The 20,213-nt window shown below is 38.7% G+C and overlaps 1 protein-coding gene across 2 annotated transcripts in view; it reads right to left on the minus strand.

Annotated features, from left to right (window-relative positions):
- Positions 1-20,213, minus strand: part of COG3 (component of oligomeric golgi complex 3) — a 71,810-nt gene that overhangs the window by 20,278 nt on the left and 31,319 nt on the right. The window contains exons 14-17 of one of the 2 annotated variants that reach the window (XM_040448483.1): positions 11,452-11,557; positions 5,614-5,738; positions 3,790-3,879; positions 170-233 (exon numbers count right to left, since the gene is read on the minus strand). In XM_040448483.1, coding sequence (XP_040304417.1) covers positions 170-233; positions 3,790-3,879; positions 5,614-5,738; positions 11,452-11,557 — 385 coding nt within the window. Of the gene's footprint in view, positions 1-169; positions 291-3,789; positions 3,880-5,613; positions 5,739-11,451; positions 11,558-20,213 lie in introns of both variants that reach the window. The other variant, XM_040448482.1, reaches the window with a different exon arrangement.

A 20,213-nucleotide genomic window follows, 5' to 3' on the forward strand; every position in this document is an offset into this window, starting at 1 on the left:
GACGTAGTTAGGATGTTGACAGCTCAGCTTAGTACGAACAAGTAACAAGCTTAGCAAGCACAGCATGCAAAAACAATTGCAGATGAACATAAAATAAACCTATAACCTTTGCTGACACATTTGGACAGGTCAAACACACCCAACTGTGCCAGCCAGGACAATAAAGTACCTCTAGTTTTCTTGAGGTCCAGGGAAATTTCCTTAATGGTGAATTCGGTATGAAATGGAGCAATCTGTTCACGAAGGATCAAAAGGTGCTTAATTAAGAAAAGTTGTCCATCAATCTGAGTCTAAATTGTAAAACAGAAAAATGGATATCATCACAGATTAAATAAAAAACATAAAACACATGTGTTATTAATCAACATTAATCTACCTAAGTTCATGGCCCTTAACCTAACCGTATGTACCCATGGCTCCCTTGGTGTGCAGTGAACTCTCCCCATATTACCCATGTTAGAATTCCCTGGAAAAATCTTGCTGCAAACCCTTACTAACACGGCCGTCCACTCTGTCAATCCAAGGAAGTAAATCAGACCAAAGGTTGTAAAGTCAACACATTTAGAAAAGAAATCAAATCTACTTTAATTTGGTTCAGAAACAGAAGAGATGGAGTGACCCAACTTCAGCACGGAATAGGAAGTCAAGTTCAAAGCATGAGCATGATTCCGACCTGAGCTTTCTAGCTTCTCGTTAAGTAACAGGGCTCTCACTGTTTGGTCAAAGTGGTTTCAATATCCCGAATATCAGAAATAATCACATTTACACAAAAATACAAAAGGAGCTTCCAAAGGCAGAAATGAGTTGGGGTTACCATTGTGGATTATCTTCCCACTGACAGAGCCTTGCCTGCCTACACCCTGAGAGTGGCTGCACTGGGCACTATCGACACTAGCCAAAGTATGGAAAGAGCCCAAATGTCCATCGGTGGATGAATGGATAAAGAAGATGTGGTGTGTGTATATATATATATATACATATATATATATATATACACATACATACATACACAATGGGGGATTACTCGGCAATCAAGAAGAATGAAATCTGGCCATTTGCAACTACATGGATGGAACTAGAGGGTATTATGCTAAGCAAAATTCGTCAGAGAAAGACAAATATCACGACTTCACTCATATGAGGACTTTAAGATACAAAGCAGATGAACATAAGGGAAGGGAAGCAAAAATAATATAAAAACAGGGACGGGGACAAAACATAAGAAATCTTAAATATGGAGAACAAACAGAGGGTTATTGGAGAGGTTTGGGGACGGGCGATGGGCTAAATGGGTAAGGGGCTTAGGGAATCTACTCCTGAAATCATTGTTGCACTATATGCTAACTTGAATGTAAATTAAAAAATAAATAAATTAAAAAAAAGAGAGAGACAGAGAGAGCGGCCACATGGGCATCTTCCCTGTTAGGCCCTGCCCAGAATGGTCTTGATTCAAGCTTTATTGCCAAAGCTCAGACCCAATCCTGAAAACAGTGAAAAATGACAACTTTCATTTCAGGAAAAAGTCTGTATATTAACAAAAGCAAGGCTGTGTTTGCTCGTTCTTGCTGCCTACTCAAGATAGAATTTTACTTTGAAAATATTTCTAATGATGTTACACTATACTAGGAAAAGAATAAAGTCCTTCAGTAAATAATAAAAATTTTAAAGGGGTTATTAAGCAAAGTAACTCCTCTCTGGTTTCTCTCTCTCTTCCCTCCTTCTAAATAAGCCCATAATCAATATAGAAGTATGATTTATTGATGGAAACTCACTTTGCACTCTGGCACACAGAGCATTAAATAAGCAGGAAACATTCTGAATACTTGCTCTATTTTTCAAAAAACTAACAACTCCAAGGGGCAAAAATAGTACAATATAGATTGACTTTACTACAGCTGTTATCCAGTGAATGGTACCACGTTAGTAATTTACTGATACACTAGGTGCTCAATTTAAAAGTACAGAAGAACAATTTCTTGCCTTAAAAAGCCAACACATTAAGTGATCATTTTCTTGAAAGGCAAAAGCGCAAACTCCACAATGACAACAAATTAGCTAATGCTTACCAAATAGAGGGCTTCCTCATACATACTTAAACCCCTTATAATATGTAGGAAGCAAAGCTAGATAAAATAGGACAGCCTCACAGGCCTCACAGGGTAAGGACTGAAGAATCAAAAAGCCCTTCATACTTCCCTTTAAAAAGAGAACAGTGGTATAAGACCTAAGTCGATACACTTATTTTTAAATTAGGTCATTTTTTTTCTCCTGATGATCTAAGAAACACATGCCCATGCTAGAAAATCTGGAAAATAAGAAAAGTATAGAGAAAAGAAGGGAAAATCATCCACAGTCTCCCAAAAGCTTTCAAAAGCGTTTTCACTGAAGTCCTAATGTATATCTGGTTTGTATCCTTTTTTTTTTTTGCCTTAACATATTTAAGTTGAATGTTATTGCTTCATTAAAAATTTAATGGTCGTGTAATAGTCTACTATATGGAACATGCCACAATTTATTTAACCATTTACCTAATATTAGAATGTTTTTCCTGATTTCGTGTATTAAAGGAAATGTGAGAGCTCAGACTTAGAAACACTTTTTACAACTTAAATCTGCGTGTCTACAACTAACTTTCCATCCTCTTTCTAGCAAACAAAAATTGTAACCTTCCATTCCATGAGTGGGAGAATGAAGTTGTCACAGAGGTACAACTTTCCTAGCAAAAGAACCCCAAATTCTTTGGTGGGAAGCTGTGTGTGTGTGTGTGTGTGTGTGTGTGTGTGTGTGTGTGTGTTACCCTAATTTATCTAAAGCCTTGAAGACTCAAGCAGCCAAAAAGGTTTCCCTGAAAACACCTCCCACAGCTCCCTCCTCCTGGGTAACAGGTATTTTAACAGAGGGTTAAACAGAGCAACACTTCTGACCAGGCTGTAAAAAATTCTCAGAGGCCTTCAGCCCCAGATCCCTTCTTGATTAAAAGCTAAGTCACAAAGTCATGGCAACTACTTCCAGTCATGCAACCCATGGGCCACAACTGTCTGTCTTCCAAATTGACTTAGTAGATTTTCTCTGCTCAACAATTTAAAACCATCACTGAAGGATGATTATAAATTGCTACATTCCCTTGAAAACACAGTTTTGGTCTTCCAGGGAAACAGGAATCTACTACCTTCCCAGTTTCTAAGAGTATAGTAAGAAACTTTTATCCTACAGAATGTATAACCTAAGTATCATTTTTGGTACTTTAGCAAAATTGGCACTCTTTTATACAGCGCAGTCTTTATTTAGCACTATAACAAAATACAACTGAACCTTGAACAACATGGTTTGAACTGCGCTGGTCCACTTACACACGTGCATTTTTTAGAGTACAGTAATGTAAATGTATTTTCTCTTCCCCATGATTTTCCTAATAACATTTTCTTTTCTCTAGCTTATTTTATTCTAAGAATACAGTACATAACACATATAACATACAAAATGTGCTAATTGACTATGTTATCAGTAAGGCTTCCAGTCAACAGAAGGCTATTTATTAGTAGTTCAGTGTTCGAGGAGTCAAAAGTTCTACATGTATCTTCACCTTCGTGGGGGGACCTGTGCCCCGTAACTCCTGTGCTGTTCAAGGGTCAACTGCTCTAGCTTCTCTTAAAGGGCCTCAAAATTAAATCACATTAAACAAACATATCCTACTGCCAACACGGCTTTAAATTTCTGCGCCTATAAATAAATGCTGTATTGAACAGTATTATTATAGGTAACAAGATTTCACCTAACACTTCATCAAACCTTGTTTTTGCTGATAGACTCTGATGCTCCAAGTAGTGACTGAATGCAGGCAGACAAGGCTTCCTGGGACAATCCTTGGAACACTGCCCTCTGGTGAAATAAAAGAAAAACATTACCCTGAAGTGTTTCACAACACAGGAAAAAGAAAAAAATGGAAGCCGAGTACAACGAACAATGAATGCTTGCTTACCCTCAATATAGCTGAATTAAGTTATATTACTGGCAATATTCCCCCTGGCATTTCCTACTCCTATTCCTATTTCTAGACCAATACATGCTTTTGTAATGTGCATCTCTCAAGACACTCATGTGACCCTTCAACATCTCCTTAGCACCTATTTCATGCTAGGCTCTGCGCTAAATGCTAGATGCACAGTGGTGGGTGGACAAGGCAGATGTGGTTCTGACCCCATGGAGCCCTGACTTCAATATGTTGGAGGCTTTTTTTTTTTTTTTAACTCAATAAAACCAACTTTAAAACAAAGGCTCAATCACCCAAGTTCTAAAAAATGTATCTCTATGCAGGGGGTGGGGGGAATATACACACCCCCTATGAACTATATTCTTAAGAAACAGTAGCATTTGGACAATTAATTACACAGCTGTTGTATTTAATCGCTTTTTTCTTCATATGCTACTGGAATTGTTACACAGTTTAATTTAAAGTAAAGCTACTGAATTTTAGGGATGCCTGGCTGGCTCAGTCAGAGGAGCGGGCAATTCTTAATCTCGGGGTCGTGAGTTCAAGCCCCATGTGGGGTAGAGATTACTTAAATAAAACTTAAACAAAACAAAAAAACACTGAATCTTACATTTCAGCAGCAAGTTCCTAACAGTAAATAAATATAGACAAATAATCTGTCAAGATTGATAATCACCCACCACTATGCATCTACATTAATCGTATCATTAAACATTCTGGAATGTATACAATAACTCTTACCTAAAATCAATGCAACGTTTAAGTTGGTGCTTAAGGGAAAAAAAAGTACTGCTAATTTCAGCAAACAACGAAAATTAATCCCATGATTAGAAACACATGAAACCTTAACAGTACTTATCAAGGATGCTGATTTAAATGGAGTACAAAACTAAAGTAGATGCATTTAATAATAAATTTAATACTAAATGTACATTATGCCCATGTGACACTGGACGTGTCACTTAACCTTTCTGCATGTCTTTTTCCTTATCTATAAACTAAACTAAAACAGATGACTTAACTAGTAGTTTTTTTTTGTTTTTTTTTTAATTTTTTTTTCAACGTTTTTATTTATTTTTGGGACAGAGAGAGACAGAGCATGAACGGGGGAGGGGCAGAGAGAGAGGGAGACACAGAATCGGAAACAGGCTCCAGGCTCTAAGCCATCAGCCCAGAGCCTGACGCGGGGCTCGAACTCACGGACCGCGAGATCGTGACCTGGCTGAAGTCGGACGCTTAACCGACTGCGCCACCCAGGCGCCCCAACTAGTAGTTTTAAACTTATATGTGGTCATAGGTCCCTATGAAAAGCAATAAAAGCCATAACCCTTCTCAGAAAGACACAAATATAAACACACATACACAATTTTGCCCACAATTTCAAGATGTTCACAGACTCCCTAAAGGCCACTAGTGAATTCTAAGGTTCTAAAGAATGCACAGGTTAAGAATTCCTAACTTAGACTCATCTTAAACCTACCTCTGTACTGAAAAATCGTATGATTTGAATTTGATACCAAACAAAATACTACATCGATATCTTAAAATAAAATTAAAATTAAAAAATTTCACGCGAAACAGCAAGCAATTTACACTAAAGATACAAGAATTTACACACATACATCTATGCATCTGTACAATTTGGAGAGACACACAAGAGTTCTTCGAACTGTAGGATACCACATTCCATGAAGATCTGCTGGAGAAATTGTCGTCTGTGGTCTAGGATTGAGGGATTCTGTTGAACCTAAAAATCCAAATGGAAAAGACACATTTCACACACATAGAGATCCGTCTTACTTGCATGGCAACTGTAACCTGTTTGTTCTCTTTAGTTATCAATACCTAGGGGCATCCATTTTTTCTAGATTTTCTTCACCTTTAATCAAGAATGCCAAGGGGGGTGCCTGGCTACCTCAGTCAGTAGAGCATGGAACTCCTGAATTCATAAGTTTGGGCCCCACGTTGGGGGTAGAATTTACTTAATAAAAAAAAAAAAAAGCAAGAAAGCAAGAAAGAAAAGAAAAAGAAATCTTAAAAAAAAAAATGCCACAGGAACCCCCGAATCGGTGATAGCTAAGATTTAACACAGTAAGAATACACATGAATATGTGTGTGTGTGTGTGTGTGTGTGTATACCTCATATATATGCTTAACTCAAATAGCTATGCCCAAACTGTGATCAATAATCTTTATGGAATAAATGAACAGTATATACACATTGTACAAAAAGGAGGTAGACCTGTGTGCAGTCACGTGGAAGCAAGTGGGAGCCTACGGAGGTGGGGGAATGACAAGAAAACAAAGCTATGTTAAACAGGAAAATTAATCAAAGCTGGTTTGCCTGACAACCTGCCTTCCATGATCTAAGCTGTATCACTTACAGGTCTCCTCAGTCTATCCATTTCCCAAATGAAGAGAATTATCCCCCCTCTTCCCAAGACAGGTCAGACGCCAGTAAGGGTGAGGAGACGGAGGGGGGCTTGGTTGGCTTTGTAAGGAAAGCACAATCGCTTCAGCTCAAGAGACCAGAGTTGAAATGAGCCACAAAAGCAGAGCTAAGATAATACTTTGGAGCAAGAGGGAAGAGTGAAATACGGACTGGGTATGAGAGGACATTAGGAAACTTTATTGAATGTTTTAGTGCAATAATGGTTTATGGTTATGTAAGAGATGTCCTTACTTTCTGGAGAGATGACGAAATACTCAAGAGTAAACTGGCAATGATGTCAATTAATTTACTTTAAAGTCATCAGCAAAAGATTGGGGCACCTGTCTGGCTCAGTCAGAGAAGCTGGTGGCTCTTGATCTTGGGGTCATGAGTTTGAGCCCAGCACTGGGTGTACAGATTACGTAACTAAACTTTAAAAAAATAAATATAAAAAATAAAATGATGAGCAAAAGAATATATGTATATGTAATGTGATAAAATATTAAGTCTTGAATCCAGGTGGTGGGTACTGGTATGCACTGTTCACTGTATCATTCTTTCTACTTTTCTGTATATTTGAAATCTTTTCAATAATAAAAAAAATAAAAGTATAGCCAAGCAAAATATAATTCCTTTTTTTAAAAAAGAGCCAGAACTGCCTAGGCTTAGGAGGAGATCCGGAGATTATGGTATATAGATTTATGGGCAAAAACAAAGAGGAGAATGTCGTAGGTCAGTGCTTTCATTTTATAATTCTGTAAACTTAAGTTTTTGTTTTTCAAAAGCATGTAATACTTGTGTGATTTTATTTATTTATTTTTCTGGTATTTTTATTTATTTTTTAAATTTATATCCAAGTTAGTTAGCATATAGTGCAACAATGATTTCAGGAGCAGATTCCTTAAGCCCCTTACCCCTTTAGCCCATCCCCCCTCCCAAAACCTCTCCAGTAACCCTCAGTTTGTTCTCCATATTTATGAGTCTGTTTTGTCCCCCTTCCTATTTTTATATTATTTTTGCTTCCCTTCCCTTATGTTCATCTGCTTTGTATCTTAAAGTCCTCATATGAGTGAAGTCATATGATATTTGTCTTTCTCTGACGAATTTTGCTTAGCATAATACCCTCTAGTTCCATCCACGTAGTTGCAAATGGCAAGATTTCATTCTTTTTGATTGCCGAGTAATACTCCATTGTATAGATGTACCATATCTTCTTTATCCATTCATCCATCAACGGACATTTGGGCACTTTCCGTACTTCGGCAATTGTTGGTAGTGCCGCTATAAACACTGGGGTGCATGTGCCCCTTCGAAACAGCATACCTGTATCCCTTGGATAAATACCTACTAGTGTAATTGCTGGGTCACAGGGTAGTTCTATTTTAATTTTTTGATGAACTTCCATACTGTTTTCCAGAGTAGCTGTACCAGCTTGAATTCCCAACAGCAGTGCAAAAGAGATCCTTTTTCTCCACATCCTCGCCAACATCTGCTGTTGCCTGAGTTGTTAATTTTAGCCACTCTGACAGGTTGAGGTGGTATCTCATTGTGGTTCTGATTTGTATTTCCTGGATGATGAGTAATGTTGAGCATTTTTTCATATGTGGACTGGCCATCTCGATGTCTTCTTTGGCGAAGTGTCTATTCATGTCTTTTGCCCATTTCTTCACTGGATTGTTTTTTTTGGGTTGTTGAGTTTGATAAATTCTCTATAGGTTTTGGATACTAACCCTTTATCTGACATGTCGTTTGCAAATATCTTCTCCCATTCCATCGGCTGCCTTTTAGTTTTGCTGATTGTTTCCTTTGCTGTGCAAAAGCTTTTTATTCTGATGAGGTCGCAATAGTTCATTTCTGAATACTTGGGTGACTTTAAAAGCCCCTCTATGGGGGCCTTACTTTAAACTAAAATATCTATATGAAGTTCCTTAAAAAGAACAAACTAGACAAATTTTATCAAAGAATATTTAGGAGATTAAGTATCTATAGTTGTGCTAAGATTAGGTCTGTAAGATCCCTCCTTCAAAATAAAGAGCCAAAACATTACCCCCAAATAAGAGTTTAGTGAAACAAATCTATTTTAAGTACTTTAAAATACTGTACTTTAAGTACTGGCTTGTTTATTTTTTCACTTTCCTGTGAAAAATAGTTAGCATTAAAACAACCGACCCGGGGAAAGTTTACTTACCTGGCAAACCATCAAAAGGCAAGTGTCTACTAGCTGCCCCTTCTGAGGAGCAGAACAAAGCCAAGTAACGGGGCTTCTCCCTCAGCCTCCGGCAGTCTTCCTCCAGAGTTGTCTCTGAGCCCACCTTCCTCTCACCCGCTCTACGCAGAGAATAGAGCCTGTGCTTTTGAAGGCACTGATAATCAGCCTCTTCACACAACGGTCCCTCACACTGGCCCAGACACCTAGTTCTACTACATGAACACCATGCTGTTCAAAGTCCTCACTTTGGAGGCTTCTCATTCTCACTTCCAGCACACTAAGAAACCAAGAACCGAGAAAAGTGATTATACTCTTTTTTTGCTCCCCCTGCCACCTGACTCAGTCTTGCTTTTTTCATCTCAAATTCTATCACCACTCTAAGTACCATCAACAATCATACAGACAACCACATGGTTGCCCCTGACCTTCCGAATTCCAAAGACCTTCATTTCCATCCCTGCACCCCCAACCCCATAGACAGATGTTCTCAAGACTTCCTTTCAGAAGTACTTTATTCCCTTCTATAGACTTTATTACTCCAAATGATTCCACCTCTTAATTATTAAAACCTACCATCCCACTCTGACCACAGTATCATTGTGATGTCCTATTTCTCACCTGTTCACCCAAACTACACTGCCAACCCCTCCTCCTTTGGCTTTAATCACACCTTATCCTCTCGCTCTCTTCTGACCTCTCTGGCTATTCTTCCTCAGTTCGCCCAGAATACTCCATTTTGCTCCTTAATGTCAGCGTCTGTTAAGGTTCTCTCTCAGGTTTACTTTTCTCTCTCTCTCTCAGATTTCTGTTATTATCACTCTATTCTCAGCGCTGGGGTGATCCTATACAAGCCCACAGCATCAAGCACTCCAATGTCTTTATCTCCAGGTCAGTCCTCCTCTCTACAGCTCTAGGGCAGTACTGTCCAACAGAAATACAATGTGAGCGATAGATGGGACACACATTAAAATGCCACATTAGGGGCGCCTGGGTGGCGCAGTCGGTTGAGCATCCGACTTCAGCCAGGTCACGATCTCGCGGTCCGTGAGTTCGAGCCCCGCGTCGGGCTCTGGGCTCATGGCTCGGAGCCTGGAGCCTGTTTCCGATTCTGTGTCTCCCTCTCTCTCTGCCCCTCCCCCGTTCATGCTCTGTCTCTCTCTGTCCCAAAAATAAATAAACGTTGAAAAAAAAAATTAAAAAAAAAAATAAAATGCCACATTAAAAAAGGTAAAAAAAAAAACAACACACAAATGGAATGAGTTTTAATATAGTTAGCCCAATATATTTAAAATATCATCACTTTAACATGTAATCAAGACAGAAATTACCAATAAGGTACTTTCCATTCTTTATTTCATATTAAGCCTTAGAAATTTGGTGTGCATTTTATACACTAACAGCATATTCAGATGAGCCACATTTCACATGCTCAATGGCAGGCGGCTACCATATTGAACAGCACAGCTCCAGACTGATATACACATGGACCCTACCAAGTCTTCCTCAGCCCCCACATCTAGGATGTCATCAAATTCTATAGACTCAAGCTTTTAACTGTATGTCTCATCTATAAACTTCTCTCCATCCCTCATTAGTACCCTGGTTCAAATCACCTTTAACTTTCAAATGGAAAACAAAACAGTCTCCTAACTAGTTTCTACAGTTCTGCCAACAATACCTTATTTACTTTAAGGTCAGGCATGGGTAAAAGAATACAGACTCTACTGGGGGAAGGGAAAATGTACAAGACCAGGATTGGCAAGACAGAAATGTAATCTAGTCTTTCCAGTAACTCTTGAAAAGGTTTTCTAGGACCAAGAGGTATACTAAGACATGGCAGAGGTTCTATTTCAGAGGAGAAAATTTTAGTCTCTCTTCCTATGGGGCAAGCATGATAAAATGGCTTTGCCAGGGAGGGAATACCCAGTCTGCTTGGCAGTCTGGCCTTAAGGTATCAACTGTTCATAGAATAACCCACAATACCTGATGATGCCCTGAACCTGGGAACGTGGATGCAATTGGGATCCTTGAAAGGTTCCCACTCTCACTATCCCAATCCTAGGCTGTCCTGGGCTCCATGACGAGCTGAGCTTCACTGCCCCTGTTAGAGCTAGAAGGAGAGACAACAAACCAGCTCGCTGTCTACATTAAATTCATGAGAATCCAGGATGATTCTTGGACAATTCTGCTCCCTGCAATAAACGCACCATAGTCCAAGCTATCCCATACATTTCAATCAGTATTTTATCCCAGTCCCAGGCACTCAATATATTTACCAAATGCAAATCGGGTGGTATAATTATGCCAATACGCTCTACTACCAAGAAGTTCAAAGTCCGCGATACTGACACCTATCTGGCCTGCTGTATCTGCTCCTTCCCTACAAATAACCTATACCCAAACATACCAAACCGCTTGACTCCCCCAAAAGCATCCACGGTCTTCCATTCCTGCATGCCTTCTTCTGTGCTATTCTGTCTTTAACCTTACTCCACCTGGCTTCATTCTTGCCTTTATAAACAGCAGAGCTTTCAGACACAACACCTCTCACTGAATTCACTTTCTTGCACTCAAAGCTTCGTAATTTTGATGCCCTTCATCCATGATCCAAGAGTGTCCTGTGTATACCTTTGGGCATATCACCACTGAATTACATCTGTGGCTTATCAATCTCCCCCCCACCGCCACCCCCGCCTGCTCAAGTGTGGGCTCCTCAAAGGCACATAAGCTGTTTCTCATTTTTCATGTCTGGAACATGACAAGGCCTCAATAAAAGTTTAAATGAAAAAATAAAAGTTGGAGTTAAACATCATAACATACCAGATTTTGTTAGATTATTAGACTCTGTTTCCTCTAACTGAACATCTGAAAACGAAGCTTCCGAAGGTACCTTCTTCTGTTCATCTTTTAAACTTTGTGCAATTTGCTGTGTAAAGAAATCAGAAACAAAATTAAAGTGTAGTTTTCAGCTGTATTTTGCAACATGAACACGTTCTTTCCAAAAAGCTAAAAAAAAAAAAAAAAAATCTAGTTAATAAATGAATGGACTAATGAAACTAAGGCAAAACAACCCATGGAAATGAAAAAGTTGAATTAGTATAGAGCGTCCCTATTCCCGTAAACACATACATAGCCTTTTGTGAACCACTAATCTCAGAACCATTACCTGGTATTTGCTGAAGGGTCAAATACACGAGCCTCCTATAGGAAGCTACTTTCAACTTGATGTTTAGAAACAAACTTTAAGATTGGACACATTCTGAATGTCAGAAATGCTTTATCGAGTAACTGGCCAATTCAAACAACTCACTTTCTCTCTATGAGAGAATGGGTACAGTAAGCTATTTTTCAGATTATTAAAAATTAGCTTATGCACTGAGACTATTCAACCCTTCTTCACTGCCTAAAGAATAACATCAAATACACACAGGTCACTAACTACTAAGTAATGAAAACTTCACTAGTTTACATTTTCACCTTTATAAAAGTGGAAATACACAGAAATGGAGACTAACAGACACTTAGCTACTGACAAAAGGAATGGCCAGAGAACTATTTGGGAGACAGACTCCGGGCCAGTCCTCTTACTCTGCGTGCAGAAACCAGAAAGTGTAGCTAATCCCTAAATGGCACACAGATGTCACAGCAAGATCACCTTATACCCCTGCCCCCCACCAAAAGAAAAACAAAGCAAACATTTGCTGCAAGTGGTGTCCTTAAACCAAAAGGTCTACACAAGAAAGCATCAGGACACTGGCCATGTGATGACTGAATAAACATACTAAATGTGTCACTAAATTACAATGAGGGGGGCTTTAGTAAGCCTCATCACCTAATGGTCTATTAGATAGATTACAAGATTACATCTGTGTGCCATTTAAGGATTAGCTACACTTTCTGGTTTCTGCACCCAGAGTAAGAGGACTGGCCTGGAGACTGTCTCCCAAATAGTTCTCTGGCCATTCCTTTTGTCAGTAGCTAAGTGTCTGTTAGGTCCCCATTTCTGTGCATTTCCACCTTTATAAAGGTGGAAATGTAAACTAGTGAAGTTTTCGTAGTTAGTGATCTGTATACAGACATTGATATGTCTGTAATATAAAACTACTATAAAGAAGACAAGGAAAGGAGAGGAACAAGAGAAAGATACAATTCCCCAGACTGGGCTGAGCAACAGATCTAGTCTTTGTCATACACATTTTGTGGGCTTCAAAACCAAGGTAACTTCTGTACATGAACTACTGATTGGTTCCCTGGAATTATTAGCAGTATCCAAACACCAAAAGAATTCCTACCATGAGCCTGCAGAATAAGAAAAGGTGGGCAATAAACTAACAGCCCCAATACTACATGCCCTTCCTATCATGTATCTGATCCCTGCATGGTTGATTTTCAGATTATTAAAAAAAAAAAGTACTATGCAAACAATATAACTACCCAATATATAAATTTAAGGAGAAATCAGGAGAAGGGATGAAAAGTTGAGGAGAATATTCTTAAAATAGGTTAGGGCATTAAACCAAGTAGCCTGGTATATTTCAAGCCTGTTAGCTTTAAAACAAACACACTTCTTACTACACACATATCAGCCTAGGCACTGAAGCGTTAGGTTAAGTGAATATGCTGGCGAGGGTGTGTGGCAACAGGAATGGGTTAGTATACATACGTATACTTCTTTGCTCTGTCAGCCGACAGGATCCAAGAGCAAGAACCCCTGATAGCTATGAGCACACCCAGCACCTAAACTTTGTTTGCTAATTCCTTTCTCCAATAAAAGAAGCCAGGACTCCTTGGAGAAATGGCTGACTCTAGGGCTACGACAGGAAATAGGCAAGATGCGCCTGGAGCCGCGAGATAAGGAAGTGTTCAAAAAACACACAAACAAACCTATAAGCTGGGGATCTGTCAAAGGGACCCAGGAACCAAGTGAAAGAGCTCCCAATGGTCAAAGTTGGAACTATTTGAGCAAAACAGCAGTGGACTATAATCCAAAGTACAAAATAAATACCCATGAGTCCATACTGGTATCAATAAGTGATTAAATAAATACATAAATGCATAAAAGGAAAAAGACTTCCCTTGTAGACAAATTCTAAATAATTTATGCAAATACTCTGCATCTCAAGGAAGCAGCATAGCTTGGGGAAAAAGAGCAACTTGCCAGTGAAGAAATCTGACGATGCTTCCTCAGTTAGGTGATCAAGTTCAGTTAACAACTTGATAAGTCATGTTGATAGCATCTACCCTAGATATGATGTTCTAAAAAAGTTACTTTGGATTTTCCTCCCCAAAACACATACCACCAGTCTAATCATGAGAAAAACATCAAATTCCAACGGCAGGGGGTTAGGGGGAACCCTACAAAATACTTAACCAATTCTCCTCAAAAATGCTAAATTAAAATCATCAAAAACAAGGGAAGTCTGAGAAACTGTCATAGGCAAGAGAAGCCTAACATAACATGAAAAACAAATGCAATATAGTGTCATAAATAGGATAATGGGATCCTGGAATCGAAAAAGACATTACATAAAAACTAAGGGAATCCAAATAAACTATGGCCTTTAATTAATACCAGTGTACCATTACTGGCTCATTAACTGTAGCAAATGTACCATACTAACATAAGAAGTTAATTAACAGAGACAATTGGATGTTGGGTACATGGGAACTCTCTGTACTACCTTCTCAATTCTTCTGTAAATCTAAAACTGTTCTAAAAAAATAAAATCTAGAGGGTATTATGTTAAGTGAAATTAGTCAGTCAGAGAAAGACAAAAATCATATGACTTCACTCATATGAGGACTTTAAGAGACAAAACAGATGAACATAAGGGAAGGGGAACAAAAATAATATAAAAACGGGGAGGGGGACAAAACAGAAGAGACTCATAAATGTGGAGAACAAACTGAGGGTTACTGGAGGGGTTGTGGGAGGGGGGATAGGCTAAATGGGTAAGGGGCATTAAGGAATCTACTCCTGAAATCGTTGCTTCACTATATGCTAACTACTTTGGATGTAAACTTTAAAAAATAAAAAATAAAGTTAAAAAAATAAAATAAAATAAAATCTATTACAAAAGAAAAAAAACTCAGGATATGTGTTCTGCAGGAAAAGCAGTCTAAACAGAAACAGGATAATATCTGAGCCACATTTATAACTTAACAACAGAGATTACTACTCAGGACCAAAAAGTATGGGGATAAATATCAGATATACTTAGGAAGAAATGGACTTTAAACTATTTTTCACAGACTAATAAATTTAAGTCAGTACTCCTGCTGTAAGCTAATGATAATTATGGGGCGTCTGGGTGGCTCAGTCAGTTGAACGTCCGACTTCGGTTCAGGTCATGATCTCACAGCTCGTGAGTTCGAGCCCCGCATTGGGCTCTATGCTGACAGCTCAGAGCCTGGAGCCTTCTTCAGATTCTGTGTCTCCCTCCCTCTCTGCCCCAACCCACTCACATTCTGTCTCTGTCTCTCTCAAAAATAAATAAACATTAAAAAAAATTTTTAAAAAAATGCTAATGATAATTAAGGAAAGATAGTTATGAACCTTGCAAAAATTACACTACACTTTTAAAAATACATTCAAAACATGTAATGACTGAGCAGAATTATTTCAGGGGACATTTTCAAATTTACTGGCAACAAAATTTCCTTTGGAACTTTTCAAATAAAATAATCAGGCTGCTACTGATAACTGTTTAGGGCACCTGGTGGCTCAGTCGGTTGTCTCACTCTTGATTTCAGCTCAAGCTATGATCTCACAGTTCATGGGATGGAGCCCGAGTCAGACTCTGCACTGACAGGGCAGAACCTGCTTGGGATTCTCTCCTTCCTTGCTCTCTGCCCCTCCCCAACTCACACACATGCTCTCTCTCTCTCTCAAAATAAACATTTAAAAAGTAATAAAATAAAATGCACTTTTATTTTAAATATTTTAGCTATTCCAACAAACTAGATCATGTAATTTATTTTAATAAGTTAAAAAATAGTCATATTCTGGGGCTCCTGGGTGGCTCGGTCAGTTAAGTGTCTGGCTTGGCTCAGGTCACGAACCTAACGGTTGGTGGGTGCGAGCCCCACATGGGGCTCTCTGCCGTCAGCATGGAGCCCACTTCGAATCCTCTGTCCCTGCCTCTCTCTGCCCCTTCCCCTGTTTCTGCCCCTCCCCTGCTCACACATGCTCTCTCTCAAAAATAAAAAATAAACATTAAAAAAAATAGTCACCTTCTTACAGGTAAGGGAAACTGAAAGGACAAACCCCTTCATATTAAATTTTAATACAGAAAAGCAGAAACATCAAAACTCACATTTATTAACAAGCCAATGTCTTATTTTTAAAGAATAATAAATAATCCAGATTCACAGAACAGACTGGTGGTGTGGGGGAGGGGAAGAAGGTGGTCAAAGAGCACAAACTCCCAGAACAAGATAAATAAGTCCTGGGGATCTAATACACAGTAATGGTGACTACAGTTAACAATATTGTATTGTACATTTGAAAGTTGCTAAGAGAATAGATTTTTTAAGGTCTCACTATGTACGTACACACAAAAATGTAACTGTGAAGTGATGGATGTTAACTGATTTACTCTGATAAACATTTCACATTATATTCATACATTAAACCACTACCTTGTACACCTTAAACTTATTTTTTTTCAATATATGAAATTTATTGTCAAATTGGTTTCCATACAATACCCAGTGCTCATCCCAAAAGGTGCCCTCCTCAGTACCCATCACCCACCCTCCCCTCCCTCCCACCCCCCATCAACCCTCAGTTTGTTCTCAGTTTTTAAGAGTCTCTTATGCTTTGGCTCTCTCCCACTCTAACCTCTTTTTTTTTTTCCTTCCCCTCCCCCATGGGTTTCTGTTAAGTTTCTCAGGATCCACATAAGAGTGAAACCATATGGTATCTGTCTTTCTCTGTATGGCTCATTTCACTTAGCATCACACTCTCCAGTTCCATCCACGTTGCTACATAGGGCCGTATTTCATTCTTTCTCATTGCCACGTAGTACTCCATTGTGTATATAAACCACAATTTCTTTATCCATTCATCAGTTGATGGACATTTAGGCTCTTTCCATACTTTGGCTATTGGTGAGAGTGCTGCTATAAACATTGGGGTACAAGTATCCCTATGCCTCAGTACTCCTGTATCCCTTGGGTAAATTCCTAGCAATGCTATTGCTGGGTCATAGGGTAGGTCTATTTTTAATTTTTTGAGGAACCTCCACACTGTTTTCCAGAGTGGCTGCACCAATTTGCATTCCCACCAACAGTGCAAGAGGGTTCCCGTTTCTCCATATCCTCTCCAGCATCTATAGTCTCCTGATTTGTTACACCCTAAACTTATACAATGTTATATGTCAATTCTATCTCAATACAGCTGGGAAGAAACTAAAATTTAAAAAATAACAATAATAATAATTTGGGGGCACCTGGGTGGCTCGGTCGGTTAAGAATCCAACTCTTGATTTTGGCTCAGGTCATGATCTCACAGTTTGTGAGTTTGAGTCCCATGTCCGGCTCTGTGCTGTCAGCACAGAGCCCGCTTGGGATTTTCTCTCTCTCTGCCCCTCCCCTGCTCACACTCTCTATCTCAAAATAAATTTAAAAACTTAAAAAAATTACAAAAAAATTTTTTAACTGATCAGTTATATATTTCATCATTGTTTATTAAATAAATTAAAGACTTTTAAAAACGGTCAAATATTGTTTTTAAATACTTCAAGGTTATAAAATAACAGCCAATGTCTACTGTATGACTAGTAGGTCAAGTGCTTTCTACCCATTATCTCTACTCTCACAACAAACCTCCACAGTCAGTACTGTTAAACCTACTTCACAAATAATAACATATTCACAGAAACTAGGTAACAGATACTGATCAGAACAGCTAGAATTTGAACCTAGATCTGTCGGACTCTACAGTTTCCCTATGCCATGCAAATGGCAACCTTACATGGGCAAAATCCGAGTCTAAAGAGATTAGCTCTCAGTTTAAAATCTTCAGATCTATAGTTAGAATCAAAGGTCTAAGTTTGAAAGTAATCTGATTGTGTATCTCGGTCGGATATAATCTAAGGACCAAAAGAAGTACAAAAAACCTTGAATTTAATAAGTTTCTTGTTAGTTATGGTATTAGTGGTGTCACTCAAACTATTTTTGAGTATGTGTAACTTGGAGCAAATGAGTAAATAATGGAAGGTATATAGGAAGTCACAATTTCTTTTGTGAGAGAACGGAGAAACAAATATGGAATGGGGAAAAGTGAAGAAGAACCCTATAGAAATGGATTTGAATTGGAGGTTTCAGTATAAATTCATGATATTTAAAGTTGTATTTTTTTCGGCCTCTGGCCTGTAAAAGGGGTTAGGAATAATGACATCCACCGCTAGCAATGAAAACACCTAGCACTCAGAGCCTGAGTTCTAAATACGACTGTCCTCCCGTTAAGAAAACCAAAACTTCTTAGAGAAACAGGTGATTCCAGGTCTAGGGCAAGAAATGTAAAACGTTAAGTACCTGGGTCATCTTGTGCAAGAAAGCAAAGAATCTAGTTTGACCAAGATAAAAAGAAAGAAGACTGGAATTACCAGAATCACATATAAAGAGGGAGCAGTAATACTGACCTTACAGAAATAAAAAATGTAAATGTAACAACAATGAGCAACTGTATAACAACAAATTAAGTAACTTACATGAAATGGAAAAATTCCTAGAAAAATACAAACTACTAAAACTGATTCAAGAAACAGACAATCTGAATAAACCCACAATAAGTGAAAAGACTGAATAAAAAAATTACCCACAAAGAAAAGTCAAGCCCAGATTGCTTCCCCACTGAATTCCACCAAACATTTAAATTAACACCAATATTCTTCACAAACTCTTCCAAAAAACAGAAGAGGGAATACTTCCAACTCAACTGACAAAGCCAGTATTACCTTGATTAGCAAAACCAGACAACGATATCAAGAGAAGAGAGAACCACCCACCGGTATCTCTTATGAATATGGATACAAAAATCTTTACCAAAATACTAGCAAACTGAATCCAGAAACATATAAAAAGAATTACACAACACAACAAATGGGGTTTAACTCAGGAATGAATGCAAGGTTGGTTTAAACTTCAAAAATTGATTAATGGAATAAAATCACTAGATCATCCCAATACTTGCAGAAAAAGCATCTGACAAAAAGCAACACCATTTCATGATAAAAACACTCAAGAAACTGGGAACAGATAGGGACTTCCCTGGGGCGCCTGGGTGGCTTAGTCAGTCGAGCATCAGACTCTTGATTTCAGCTCAGGTCACGATGTCAGAGTCGTGGGAATGAGGCCCCCATCAGGCTTCACACTGAGTATAGGGCCTACTTAAAATTCTCTCTCTCTCCCTCTGCCCTCCCCTGCTGGCACTTTCTCTCTCTAAAAAAAAAAAAGGGAACTTCCTCAACCTGATAAAGGGCATGTATGAATAACTCATAGGTAACATCATACTAAATGGTGAAAAGACTGGCTGCTTTCCCTGAATATCAGGAATAAGACAAGGATATATGGTCCCACCATTTCTTTTTTTTTTTTAATGCTTATTTACTTATTTTGATAGAGAGTGAACACAAGCAGAGGAGGGGCAGAAAGAGAGAGAGAGAGAATCCCAAGCAGGCTCTGTGCTGCCAGCACAGCATCCGACGTGGGACTCAATCCCACAAACCTGAGCCAAAATCAAGAGTCAGATACTTAACTGACTGAGCCCCCCAGGTGCCCCATCATCTCACCATTTCAATTCAACATTGTATCGGACATTCTAGCTAGGGCAATTAGGCAAGGGAAATACATAAAAGGCATTAAGATTGGAAAAAAAGAAGTAAAACTATCTCTATTTGCCGACGACATGATCTTAGGTACATAAATACGTGTATATATATTTACACACACATATAGAAAATCCTATGGGATCCACTAAAAAACTATTACAATAAGCTAGTCCAACAAGGTTACAGGATACAAGATCAATACATAAAAATGAAATCTATTTCTACACACGTGCAATGAACAATCAAAAAATGGAATTAAGAAAATAGGTCTGGTGGGTCGTGGGTGGCTCAGTTGGTTAATCAACTCTGGATTTCAGCTCAGGTCATGATCTTATCAGTTCAAGCCCCACATTGAGCTCTGTGCTGATAGCGTGGAGCCTGTTTGGGATCCCCTCTTTCCCTCTCTCTCTCTGCCCCTCCTCCACTTGCACGCACACTCTCTCTCTCCAAAACAAGGAAATAAACATTTAAAAAAAAAAAAAAATAGTTCCGGGGAGGCTGGGTGGCTCAGTTGGTTAAGCATCTGAGTCTTGATTTTGGCTCATGTCCTGATACCAGGGTCATGACACTGAGCCCCACGTCGGCTCCACACTGAGTGTGGAGCCTGCGTAAGATTCTCTCTCTCAATCTCTCTCTGCCTCTCCCTCGCTCTCTCTCCAAAAAGAAAAAAGAAAAAAAAAAACAATTCCATTTACATTAGCATCAAAAAGAATAAAATACTTAGGAATAAATTTAACAAAATAAGTG

Source organism: Herpailurus yagouaroundi, unplaced genomic scaffold (genome assembly GCF_014898765.1).
Source record: "Herpailurus yagouaroundi ecotype Mexico unplaced genomic scaffold, PumYag 197, whole genome shotgun sequence".
Classification (NCBI taxonomy): domain Eukaryota; kingdom Metazoa; phylum Chordata; class Mammalia; order Carnivora; family Felidae; genus Herpailurus; species Herpailurus yagouaroundi.